General features: G+C 33.3%; 1 protein-coding gene across 1 annotated transcript in view; it reads right to left on the reverse strand.

Moving 5' to 3' along the window:
- Positions 1-8,542: 8,542 nt before the first annotated feature.
- Positions 8,543-12,983, reverse strand: part of LOC150105397 (integrin-linked kinase-associated serine/threonine phosphatase 2C-like) — a 177,199-nt gene continuing 172,758 nt past the window's right edge. Inside the window, exon 8 of the mRNA XM_090394128.1 lies at positions 8,543-10,169. Coding sequence (XP_090250254.1) covers positions 10,011-10,169 — 159 coding nt within the window. The 3' untranslated portion in view covers positions 8,543-10,010. The remainder of the gene's footprint in view (positions 10,170-12,983) is intronic.

The raw sequence follows: 12,983 nt of genomic DNA on the forward strand, positions 1-12,983 counted from the left end.
TTCCCTGAAAGTTGCAGAACTTTAATTTTTTTAAAAAACTCTTGTACAATTACAAAATTAAATAGTGTCATTTTCTATTTCAAATCCCTGTATATACTTGTATCCTGAACTAATTGGAATATATCTGTTTCAACAATATTATCAGTAATATGACTTTTCTCATTATCTCCAAATGTACTCTTCACATGAGTTATGCACATTTTAATGCATGGAGCTGGTGACTAGCATATCCTAAACAGAAATCTAGCCACTATTATTATTAGCTTGACCCTTTTTTTTTAAATTTTCCCAAAACATTTGTAAAAAAAAAAAAAAACTTTTTTTGTTATTATCACTCCACGGTAGATGAAATTGTCTGCAATTTCAATTCCTTCTATATCTATCTCTTTTGCATTGTTTAAAATCATTATTTTGGTTTTATCTTGATTTATTTGTAAAACCATGGCTTAAACTTTCCCATTCTAATTGATTTAGAATGGATTTTAATTCCTGTTTGTTTGGTGCTATTATCACTGTGTCATCTGTGTGTCGTAGGTTAGTGATTGATTGTTCGGCCACCTAATTTAATGCCTCCAACTTTTCTAGAGATCTTTTCATTATAGTTCTGCTGTAAAGGTTGAATAGTAATGGTGAGAGTATGCATCCTTGTCTTCATCCTTTTTCAAATTGGAATGCAGGGGACACTGAGTTTTCAATTCTTACTGTTGCTTGATTTCCTTGATATAAGTTCTTTATGAGGGTTACTAGATGGCTTGATATTTCTGATTCTTGCATGATATCCCATGAAATATCCCACCTCATACAATCAAAGGCCTTGGAGTAATCTATAAAGCATAGATAAAGGCTTAAGTTGAATTCCCTTGCTTTTTCTATTATCTGTCTGATGTTAGATATATGATCTCTAGTTCCTCGACCTTTTCTGAAACCTCCTTGTTCTTCTGAGATCTGATGGTCTACAAAACTTTGTAATCTTTCCTTACTGGTTACAGGAAAATTCATCGAAAAGCAAATTCATCGAAAGACAATTCATCGAAAAGGCAATTCGTCGAAAGACAATTTATTGAAAAGGCAATTCATCGAAAGACAATTCGTCGAAAATGCAATTCATCGAAAAACAATTCACCGAAAATTTTAAATTTTCGATAATGTTATGGTAAAAGTAATCCATTTAGAACAAAAACTGAACCATGCAGACAGCTTCGTGTACCAACAACTTCTGCTAAGTCATTTAAGTCAGAGAGTTTTTGTAATACAGTACATAATTTGGACACATTATTTCTTTGTCGCCCCGAATATAGCTGAACTGAAAACTGGAACGGTTCGACATTTTCTTGTAAAAGTTTCAAATAGCGAATCTGAGTAAAATACATCCCATAATATTTGCTGTATTGAAGTCGCATATTACTATTAGCAACAATAATAATAATGAAGCCTGTATAGTTCAGTTGGTAAAAACGAAGCTGTTTAGTTAGAAAGACCTGGGTAGTTGGATCCCATTTTCGCATAATTTTTATCAGTCCTGTTCTGCTAAAGGTAGGTTAGCAGGCATAATTTAGATACGGCTGGGCTTTTCTTCCGGAAACAGGCAAATCAGTCCCGTGAACAGACATGAAACAGTTATTGGACAAGAAAGACTATAAAAACCATATTCTTCTATAATTTTTCCCTATGAAAGTAGCATTGTAATCTCCTTATTCACAGTTCAGGTTTTGTTCCAAATGGATCAATTTTCTCATAACATTTTCGAACATTTTAAATTTTCGGTGAACTGTTTTTTCGATGAATTGCATTTGCGACAAATTGTCGTTCGATGAAATCTCCGGATACCTTCCTTAATAATGTGTAGTCGAATCTTGCTGGTATCAATGGTGAAGTAGTTTCACATTTGTTGTGATTGCCTTTTTTTGTAGATTGGAATAATGGTGGAACTAGTCTAGTCATTCGGCCATCTTCCAGTCTTCCAGATTTTGTTGCCAACTCATATATCGTTGCCTTCACTTTTGAGGATTCTGGTTCCGTTTCCATAGATCCTTCGTCTTCTTGTTGAATAGCTGGATCCTTGTAAAGCTCTGCGCAATACTCTTTCCATCTTCTGGCTATGTCCATTAGTATCATTTAAGATCTTGCCATTTTCCTCTTTGCAATTATATTAAGTTTTGGTTTAATTTTTTGGTTATATCCTTAACCTTCTTGAATAAATCTGTTGTTTCATTAGTCAGAGTGCCTTTCTATTTCTTTACAAATGTTTTGGATATAGCTATTTTTATCTTTTTGACAAGATTTCTTAATAGCTTTATTCAGGTTCAGGTAATTTGGGTTTTGCCAATCTGTTGTTTTAAATTGTTTCCTTTTTTCCAATTAGTACTAGGTTTCTTTTGTAATCCATGATACTACCATTCTTTTTTTATTGGGATGTTTTTGGCTGCAGGTTTTGCAATGGTTTGTTTTAGGTGTGTCAAATGTGATTCAATGCTTTGTTCCTGAGGTGTGCTTTTTTGTTTCTTGAGCTTCAATGTCCATTGTAAATTTCTTGTCCATTTGTGAGAAGTCATATCTTTTGTTGCTGTTATTCTTGCTTGCTTTCAGATAGATCTTTAAATTAGAGATTAATAATTGATGGTCAGATCTACAGTCTGCACCTGGCAGTGTTTTGGTGTTATTGATTAGTGTCCTCCATCTTCTGTCGATTAAAATGTAGTCGATTTGATTCGATTCTTGCATCGATTCCCAGGTGCTACCTGTGTGTAAAGTCTCCCCTTGTGCTGTTTATACTTAGTGTTAGTGATTGCTAATTCCCTTTCAGTGCAGAACTGCAATAGTTTTTCTCCTCGTTCGTTTCTAATTTCCAGTCCATACTTTTTAATGATTCCATTTAAGTGATCATCATGTGTATTGAATCCCATCTTAGCATTGAAGTCTCCTAGAACTATTCGAATATCCTTTCTTGGTATTGTATCCATAGTTTCATTTAGGTCTTTGTGGAATTTCTCACTTACTTCATCTTCTGCATTTCATGTGGGTGCATAAACTTATATCAGCGTTATTGGAATTGTGTTGGTGTTTAATCTTACTGTTACGATTCTGTCACTGACCGGGTTGTATCATTTTACTGCTTTACTTATGTTTTTATTAACAAAGATGGCAACTCCCTTTTCACTGTTATAGTCTGGACCAGAGAAAAACACCTTGTTTCCCTTATGTGTTGTAAAATGACCACATTCTTTCCAACGAGTTTCAGCCAACCCTAAGATTAGTATCTTATTGTCTTATATTTCATTCTGTATTATGTCTAGTTTCCCAGGTTGTAGGAGTCCTCTGATGTTCCATGTTCCTATCTTGAAGGTCTTTCTGAGAGTTATTTTATGATGATTTGATTGGTGATTTTGTGGACTGGGATTGTCATCAGTCTTGTTGATGTCATTATTCCTCAGCCTAGTCAAATTTGGTCTTTGTTGCACATTTCTTTCCCCTCTGTGCTTAGAGGTACTGCCTTGGTGTGCTGCCCCTCTGTTATATTCAGAACATAAATTTATTATCCTACTTAACAAAGAATTGAGCTAATGTAGTTTGGTAGGCATTCTGTTTTTTTTTCCCCCATACAACTGACTGTATGGCCCTATTGCTTCTTCTACTACTTCTCTCTTCATTAGGGTCAGCCTCTAAGCATGTTTAAAAACTTCAATTGTACAAAAATATTTTCAAATTGTTTCTATGAAATCTCTTTGGGCTTGTCAGTGATTAAATTTTCTTCATATTTTTCAGGATCTTCCTGCTGTGCATCTAAATTTAGAAGGTCTGAATCACTCAATTTCTCAGAATGAGATTTAATTAACTTAGATTAATTTGAAAAGCCTCTAAAATCATTTGCACAATATGGAAGAATGTGCTTCCAAATGGCTCGCATATTGCTAGCAGTAATTTCATTCGACTTTGTGACTTTATAACTAGGATGAGATTTCTCTAATTTGGCCAGAAAAGTCTTGGAAGGCATTTGCTTCCAAAAAAAGCCATCGACATTAAATATTTGTTGGTCACAATAGCTCCCTTCTTCCACAATTTTCTTCAAAATCTCTTGATAATTTGTGACCACCTCCTTATCTGCACTTGCACTAGCTACCCAGCACTAGCATAAAATTCTTCTTCTTTTCCATCATTGATAGCCCTTACTTTGAAGGTTGCAAAGAGACTTAATGCTTTTGTTTTAATAAGGTCAGTGCTTAGCGGGATCCATTTTTGGTTGCAATCTTTGATCCATGTAGAAAGAAGACTCTCTAATTCAATGATCATAATACAGTCATAACCCGAAGTTACGCGGTAGGTGGGACCAACAAAAAAGTGCGTAAGTCGAATTCGCGTAACTCGGGGTATAAATTTGCATGTAATTTATATATACAAACATACAAAATATTAGTTAATTGGGACCAAAGGTTTACAAAAACACCTATATTTTTTAAGAAATATAATCATAATTGTAGTTTTTCTTACATAAAAAAAAGAAAATTATTTCGATGTCGATGGTTTCATAAAATCTAATAGATTTGTCTGAAAGCATAATGTCTTTTTCTTGTCACGCAAAATTTCTTCATAGCAAGCTAATGATTTTTTTATTCCTTGCCTTGAGGCTACAATTCGTTCCTCGTTAGAATCTATGTCCTCCAAAATTTGTAAACTTTTCTTTTATGATTGTTCTTACCGTGGATTCCTGTAGATCAAACTTCTTTGCTAGCTCACAAATTTTCATTCTGCCTTCAAAATCCTTAATAATGTTGAGTTTTGTTTCCAAAGTCAATATTTTTCTTATCTTGCTAGCTGTAGAAGAATCGTACTTGCTTCTTTTGGACGACATTATTATTTTTTATATGATAAAATTTTTATCAAGAACATTACATTAAACAATCGCAAGGTTTGTAGACTATAAAAATCGTGTATGAATGGAGACTGCGCGAAACATGTTATTGCTCATTCACAGCATGTGCGACACTGGCAAATTCGGCCAGCACCAGAAAGATATGACTAGTGGTGAGGCGCGAAGTGGGACGGGAATACGTATATATAAGAAACCGCGTAACTCTGAATTCGCGTAAGTTGGGGTATGAGTGTACCATATATTATCGCGTATAATGCGAACAATTTATGGTAAAAAATACTACTAAAAGTTAGGGGTTCACATTATATGCATCCTAAAAAATATAACATCTTATTAGACTTGCACACACAATATATACTACCTAATGCCTATGCAACCAAATCTACTTGACCCACTCGCATTCGGCGACCGAGCGCGCATCGTATCTGCACATAAAGCTACTTACATTACTGGCTTTATGTGCAGATACGATGCGTGCTCTGTCGCCGAATGATAGAGCACAGTTAGGTATATCGGTTTAACCACAGTTCATTTTAAATATTATTCGTTAAGCAAACCTAGCCTGAAAATGAGCCAACAGAGACGTAAACATTCATCTTTTGAAGCAGGATTTAAATTGCGTGTCGTGCAGTTTGCAGAAGAACATATGAACACTGTTGCTATTAAGAGAATTTGGTGTAGCAGAGAGTAATATTAGACTTTGGCGTAAGCAAAAAAAGACAGTCTTGAAAAATCGCCAAAACAAAACGTACCCGTCGTGGAGATGTAGCATCCTTTCCAGAACTCGAAGAGCTAAATGAATGGATTTTGAGGCAACGACAAGATGGCATTATAGAAATGCAATTCGTTTTCGAGCTCTACCACTCAAGAATGGTAAATTCAAGGACACACCAGGTATTTCATCTTTTCTTGCTTCGCCTGGGTGGTGCAGATTTATGGAATGCAAAACATTAACATTACGACACCGAACAAAAATTGTGCAGAAGTTACCAAAGCAGCTTGAAGAAAAAGTGCAGTCCTCCCATAAATTTATCATAAAATTAAGGAAGTGTCAAGGATATGAACTTTCCCAAATTGGCAATATGGATGATGGCCATGTACTTTGATATGCCTGGGAATCGAACAGTAAACTCAGTTGGTGAAAAGGGTGTCTTCATAAAAACAACGGGATATGAAAAAAAGCATTTTACTGTTGTTCTAGCATGCATGGCAGATGGAATCAAATTAAAGCCAACAGTGATATTTAAAAGGAAGAAAATTCCAAAGCATATGAAATTTCCACCAGGTGTAATTGTTCGCACCAATCAGAAAGGTTGGATGGATGAAGAAGGTGTACAATTGTGGCTGGATCAAGTATGGAACATACGTCCAGGTAGCTTGTTACGTCAACAAAGCATGCTAGTCTGGGATACGTTCCGGGCGCATTTAACAGAGGCAAGCAAAGAAAAAGCACATGAGCTACGTACAGACCTAGCAGTCATACCGGGTGGTCTAACTTCTGTTTTGCAGCCACTTGATGTCAGCTTGAATAAGCCATTTAAAGATCACTTACATGAAAAATGGAGAGAATGGATGTCATCTGGTTTGGTGAAGATGACAAAGGGTGAGAATTTTCAGAAGCCTGAGATCACCCTAGTCACCAGCTGGGTTAAAGAAGCATGGGATTCGATACCATCTGAAATGATTCAACGCTCATTTCTTAAATGTGGAATAAGTAATTCAATGGATGGATCCGAAGATCACATCATATACAAAAGTGAGGATGATGCACAACAAAATGGAGAGCATGAAGACGATGACGACAACTGCTACACTGATGATGCAATTCCAACAGATGAATTTATAAATGAAATGTTTGATGACTCAAAAGATGAAGAAGAATTTAAAGGATTTTGACATTTTGTTTTAAAATAAATATTTCTTTCATTAATTCGTATTGTATTTTGACATTTTGTTTTAAAAGAAATATTTCTTTTGTTAATTTGTATTGTATTATTTATAATGTTATGGAACAAGATTAACAGATCGCATTATACGTGGACATGGCATTTTAGGGCTAGTTTTCAAACAAAATTTCTAGTTCGCATTATACGCGATAATATACGGTACTTTGATTTCGAGTGCATGCACGACGAACTTGAAGCAGCCTTAGCTTTCTCTTTGTATTCAGCAGCTTTGCTTAAAATTGCTTATAGCTGATTCACCCATTTAAGTGTTTTTGTCATATCTTTGCTCTGGACTTGCCTTGTTCATTTTTCTTTATTATTTCAAGTTTTTCTTCCAATGATATTACTTTTTCAAATCATTTTCACAATTCCACTTTTTTGCTCACTATTTCTTTTACTCATGCTGAAAGGTTGGGAAAATACTTTAAAATAATAATAAAAAAAAAAAGTAAGGAAAACAACTGCAAAGGAGGCATGAGATATGATCATCAAAATGCTATGTAAATAGCATACATTTTGGATATAAATTTTGGCAATAAATTTGGAAAATAGTGTACATGGAAATAGTATAGTATACCATTGAAAAATAACTTTGTAAAATGTTTTAAATCAGTAACTAAATTATTTTATCCTGGTGAGTGATTTTTTAAAATAGTTAGCGATTAAAAATGTATAGGTAGAACATTTTTAAAATCTGTAACATTTATTTTTAAGATGTATATAAGTGCACTAATTGAATTTGGGTATAGAAAAAAAAATGGTGCACTAATCGGAGGCACATTAATCGAGGGATTGCAGTATAACAACAGCTATAGCTTCTATCTCCTTTTCACATATCATTTTTGCCTAAATATATACTATTATTTACTAAAATAATGTTGGATTTAATATCCACTTTACTTATATATATATATATATATATATATATACTATTATATTTGTAAATTTAGAGGTGCTTCACTGGTTTAATTTATCTTCATCTTTCTCTCTCTCTATTGTCAATTATGTCAACAAAGAATTTTCTCTACTAGTCACTTCTTTTCTGCTGAAGCTTTCTTCCCATATTCAATTCTGTTTGAGTGCGACATTATTTCAGTAGGTTAATTTTTTACTTTTTGTTTTGATTCTCTGACAAAATTGGAAACAGCCTGTTTACCCAGAAATCCTTCTACATGTGTAATATCTCATTCTATTGTACCATTATATAGAGAGAATGTGTGTGTGTGTGTGTGGTTTAAGAATACAGAATAAAATTTTCTCAGCTATGTTCCCAAATTTCCTAGTCCATCCTCATTAATTTAGTATCGAGTTCTGATCGGATTACAAGCTCCAGTTGTTCTCTGTATTTCATGTAAAGGACTCCTTCCATTTATCTGGCTTTGAATCTAGTAGGACAAATAACTGAACTAGTCACAAGTGTGCTCTTGATATAAATAATATCAGATTATAGTACACAGTGTTGTGTGCTATAATCAACTGATAATGTTTAGGAGACATTAAATATTTTAAAGATTGCTGAATCATTAATAACAAATTTTTAGACAGTGTTACTTTATATACATATATGTTATTATATATTTATTAAAAAAAAGTATGCAAATTTGTTTGTTTGGGTTGGTACCATTAAGTAACTATTTGCCAAGCAAACATCTCTATTTATCAAGTTTCTTATTGTCAATGTATGTGTGAATATAACATGTTTGTCAAGTTACAGTTATAAAAAAAATAATGAATTATTTATTATCTTTTATTAGGTTCATCAGATCAACATTAAGTTACTTTATACCATAAAGTAATTTTGAATGTAACGAACACTTTAATGCTTTCATCTTAGTTTCAGTGATTTAACAATAATCTGAAATTAATGGATCCATAACATCCATTTATTACATCAGGAGTGGTAACTCCAGTAAACATTTAAGACAGCAGCCATTGCTTGGAATTAAAATTATGCACTTTTGTGAAGCTTCCTATTTTAAGACTTTATTACATTCCTTTAAAATAAAATAATAATAAAACAGTTTTTATAGTCTCATAAGCCAAAACCGAGCTCAAATCCAGTAATTATAATATTTAACATCAAATATAATTTAATTGTTATTTTTAACTTTTCAAATTTACCTATATTGAATTCTGTTCGAGTGTGACATTATTTCAATAGGTTATATTATAACTGAAACAACAGAATATGTAATATCAGACTGAAAAGCAAAGATTAATTTTTTTTTTAATAATATGATTAATGCCATACAATTTAACTGGCACTTTTTTCTTTTTAAACCTTAATACAATTTTCTTCTAATAAATTGTGGAATTAAGAATTTCTGATCAGTGGACAGAATAAGACAAATTATTCCATTATTTTTCATATGATGATACAATCCGCTGTACAAAGAAAATTATAACCAAAACTTCTTCAGACGAACCCCCCCCCCCCACCAGAAATATTCACAAAATAAAATTACATTAGCTGCAATAAAACATAATCTCGGGACCTTTAAAAAATAATGTAATTAACCTTTTAGTATTAACTGATTGAAACATCATTTTTATGTTAAAAAGTATCTTGGTCTGTTACTTACTGAAATATGCTCTTTAATTATTATCGTTTTTTTTAAAGATTACCTATATATTTGCATTTGGTACAAAAAAAGATAACTTCCATTTGTATGACGTGGAATAAGCAGCAATTTGTTTATTGTTAAAACTCAAATATGCCATTTAAATATAGTGCTGTGTGTGTGTGTGTGTGAGAGAGAAATGTTGATTATATGAAGGCAGCCAAGACTATGAGGGGAATACATTATCTGTGAATTGTGCTAATTGGATGGTTTATATATTTTGTGAGGAAGCACTTAAATTATTAAAAAAACTCTGCAATTTGTGCCTGAGACAGTTATTTTGTATGTGCATGTGTGTGCATGAGATGCTTTACAATTGATATACACCACTGAATTCATATTACATGTAAAAATCAGTCATTTTTCAGACTGAGATGATCACTATTTCAGTTGCTTATCCAAAATCATTTTGTCAGCACTGTTACATATCCAAGATTTCATAAATAATCATTTCATGTTTTTCATCAGCAGAATTATAGCACCAGGCTTAATAGCACTCCAAGTTAACAGAGAGAGCTGATTAATAATTATACTGTGGAATTAGAAGAGTTGCTGAGTTGTTGATTAGCAAATAAATCAGGGGTTAAAAGGACTCACATTCTGAACAGAAACAATCACTACAGTAACGTTGTCACCACTCAGTTTACGTACTGCTTCATTGGCTAATCTATTGCAAGCAACTTCATATCTTACTTCTTCTTCTGTTTTATTCTCTACAGCTACTATGCTTTTGTCCTTAAAAGAAAAAAAAATCTGATATTATAGAAATCAGTAATTTAATTAATACTTTTACAAAGACACCAATTTGTTTTTAAAGAAGGAACAGAAAATCTTCACTAGTAATTTTTTTTTTTTTTTTCAAATGACAATTTTAAACAAGAAAGATTGCTTCAAGATAGTGTAGTAGTTTTAATTCAGTGTATGGGCAAATAATTGAGAAAAAAATAAACAACTTGCATTCTGATTTAAATTACCTCACTTTTCAAATAATATATGTGAGAAGAAAGAGATAATTTCTGAAAATATTTTTATTTACTCAGCTGTATGTTTTAATGGAGTAATATCTATCTTATCTTGAAATGCAGTCTGTATCATTAACATCATTAAAAGCCATTTGGCATTAAAACATACTGCTGAGTAAATAAAAATATGTTCACTGAGGCAATTCATCAAAACACAGACACAGTTCTTTGAATAAATAGCTATTATATAAATTCCCAATTCCAATGAACTAGTGAAGTCACAAAAAATCTGAAGCTTCTAACTGAGGTAGTAAATGACTGGTGCATACCTTCAAGACATTAAATACAAGGGATGTCTACCTACCATGATAATCAGCATCAGATTCCTGATATGTGCCCCTATGAGAGGGGGGGGGTGTACAGGATACTGTGGTTTACATTATTACTAATCTCTTATCAACAATTTCAACTTCGAATGAGTCTGCCACTTGTCAGCACTCCAATACTGTCATATTATATTTCTGTCTTTGAGAGCCATTTCTGACTACATCAATCCAGTTAGACCTTGGTCTTCCTTTAGATTTTTTCCTGACATATTGGCATCAAATACTGTTTTTCTAACCTTTTCACTTCCATTCTTGTTAAATTTACCATATCACCATAGAGTAGCTTTCTCACACATTCCTAGTTTTTCCTCAGAACACTCATATTGATCTCTATTCTTTGATCAACTGTTTTATTTCTAACCCAGCTCTTGGATCCAGAAGTTCAAACTGATTTGAACAGTGTCTTATTATTATAGGGGTATCTCCATGGAGTCAGGAGACCAACACTAACCATTATTAATATCTATCATAACCACATAATACCTATCATAGCTCTCCTTAAATTCATTCACTCTCAGGACACGCACAACTACTTTTGACAATCTAATCCACTCAATCACCACTTTCCACATAAAAAAAATCTAGTCTTCACACTCTTATTAATTACACTCTTACAAAACTTCATAGGGATGATCCCAGGTTTTCTCTTTCTCTCTATTCCTCATATACTGAAAAATTTCATTTGTGTCAATCTTATTATAGAACCTCTTTAGTGACTTATATGTTTGTCCTCTCTTTTCTGGCTATTAACTAAATTTGCAACCCACATATATTCAATCTATCCTAATAGAGAGAGCATTCCACAGACCTGTCATTAGCTTGGTCATTCATATAAGGATCTTCTCCACCCTCCTGATTCTTAAAACTCAATGACCAAATCTGTGCAAAGTAGTCAATATGCAGCCAAATCATAGCATTATACAGAATAATAACCACCCATCTTTGCTTGTTAGTGTGTTTTTTAAGACCAAGGAATCTTTTGAGTTATTTTGCCAACTTTAACACTACACCATTAAAACTTAACTGTTTACCATTATCACCAAATTCCTAGTCTCATCAATTTCCTGCAACCCAGTACAATCCCTGTGATACACAGTATGTAATGTTTTCAATCTTATTTTACATTTTGAAAATTAAACTGATAAACATCATCATTTGTGCAATGTCAATTTTAAATTATTCAAATTCCTAGCTCATCTTTAAGCTGCCATATTGGCCACATAAGCCTCTGTGAAGAATTCATAATTTTTTTAAACAAAAAACAAACAAACAAACTTAATCTTTCAGCCTATAGGCTTCATGATTAGCTTTGACATCCAGTCCCTATTCACTAGTGTACCTCTAGCAGACACTTTCCAACTGTTATCTGATGAGTTCCCTCCAGACATAGTTGAACTATTCAACTTTGTCATGCCCTCAGGCTATTTCATCTGCAGAAGCTAATTCTACAAACAGATTGAAGAATTCCTATTCTCTTCAATGCAACCCTAACTGCCCTTTTGGGTTCAATATGTAGATGATGTGTTTAACATCTCAGAAGACTCAGAAGAATCACCACTTCATTTTCAATCAAAATCAACAGTCAACATCCACGCATCACCTTTGCTATGGAAAAAGAAAAGGATTGAAAATTAGACTTCCTGGACATCCTCCTTTCTCATTACCCCCCCCCCCCTTTTTTTTTTTTTTTTTCTGGAACACTTGCTACCTCTGTTCACCATAAACCTACTTTCACAGGCTTCTACATACAGCAAAATTCAGCACATCATCCATCTAAAAATATAGGCATCTTCAAATCTTTGCTCAACAGAGCACGTTATATGCTCCTATTCCCAATCTTTCCAACAAGAACTGAGCATCATCCAATCCATCTTACTACAAAACGTTTCACCTCAAGGAAGTTTAAATGCATCTTGAACTCTTACAAGCTCATTGCCAAGAGCACATGGATAAGCTCTTGTAAATGGGATTAACATTCTTTGTTCTAGCTTCACCATGTGATTATGTTGATGCACTGATAATGACCAGTTAGTATCTAGTTGAAATATTTGCTGTTATAAATTAAAGATACCAAGAAATTATATTCTTGGTTTAATCCTTTCTCCCAGTGTAAGCAAACAAAGTTTGTGGGTGAAGTAAAATCACAAATGGGCAACATATCCTTAAGGACATGTACTGGTCTGGGTAGTGACCGTTTCCAT

This window comes from Typopeltis vanoorti, chromosome 6 (assembly GCF_054136105.1).
Source record: "Typopeltis vanoorti isolate ZY-2024b chromosome 6, IOZ_Tvanoo_1.0, whole genome shotgun sequence".
Lineage (NCBI taxonomy): Eukaryota > Metazoa > Arthropoda > Arachnida > Uropygi > Thelyphonidae > Typopeltis > Typopeltis vanoorti.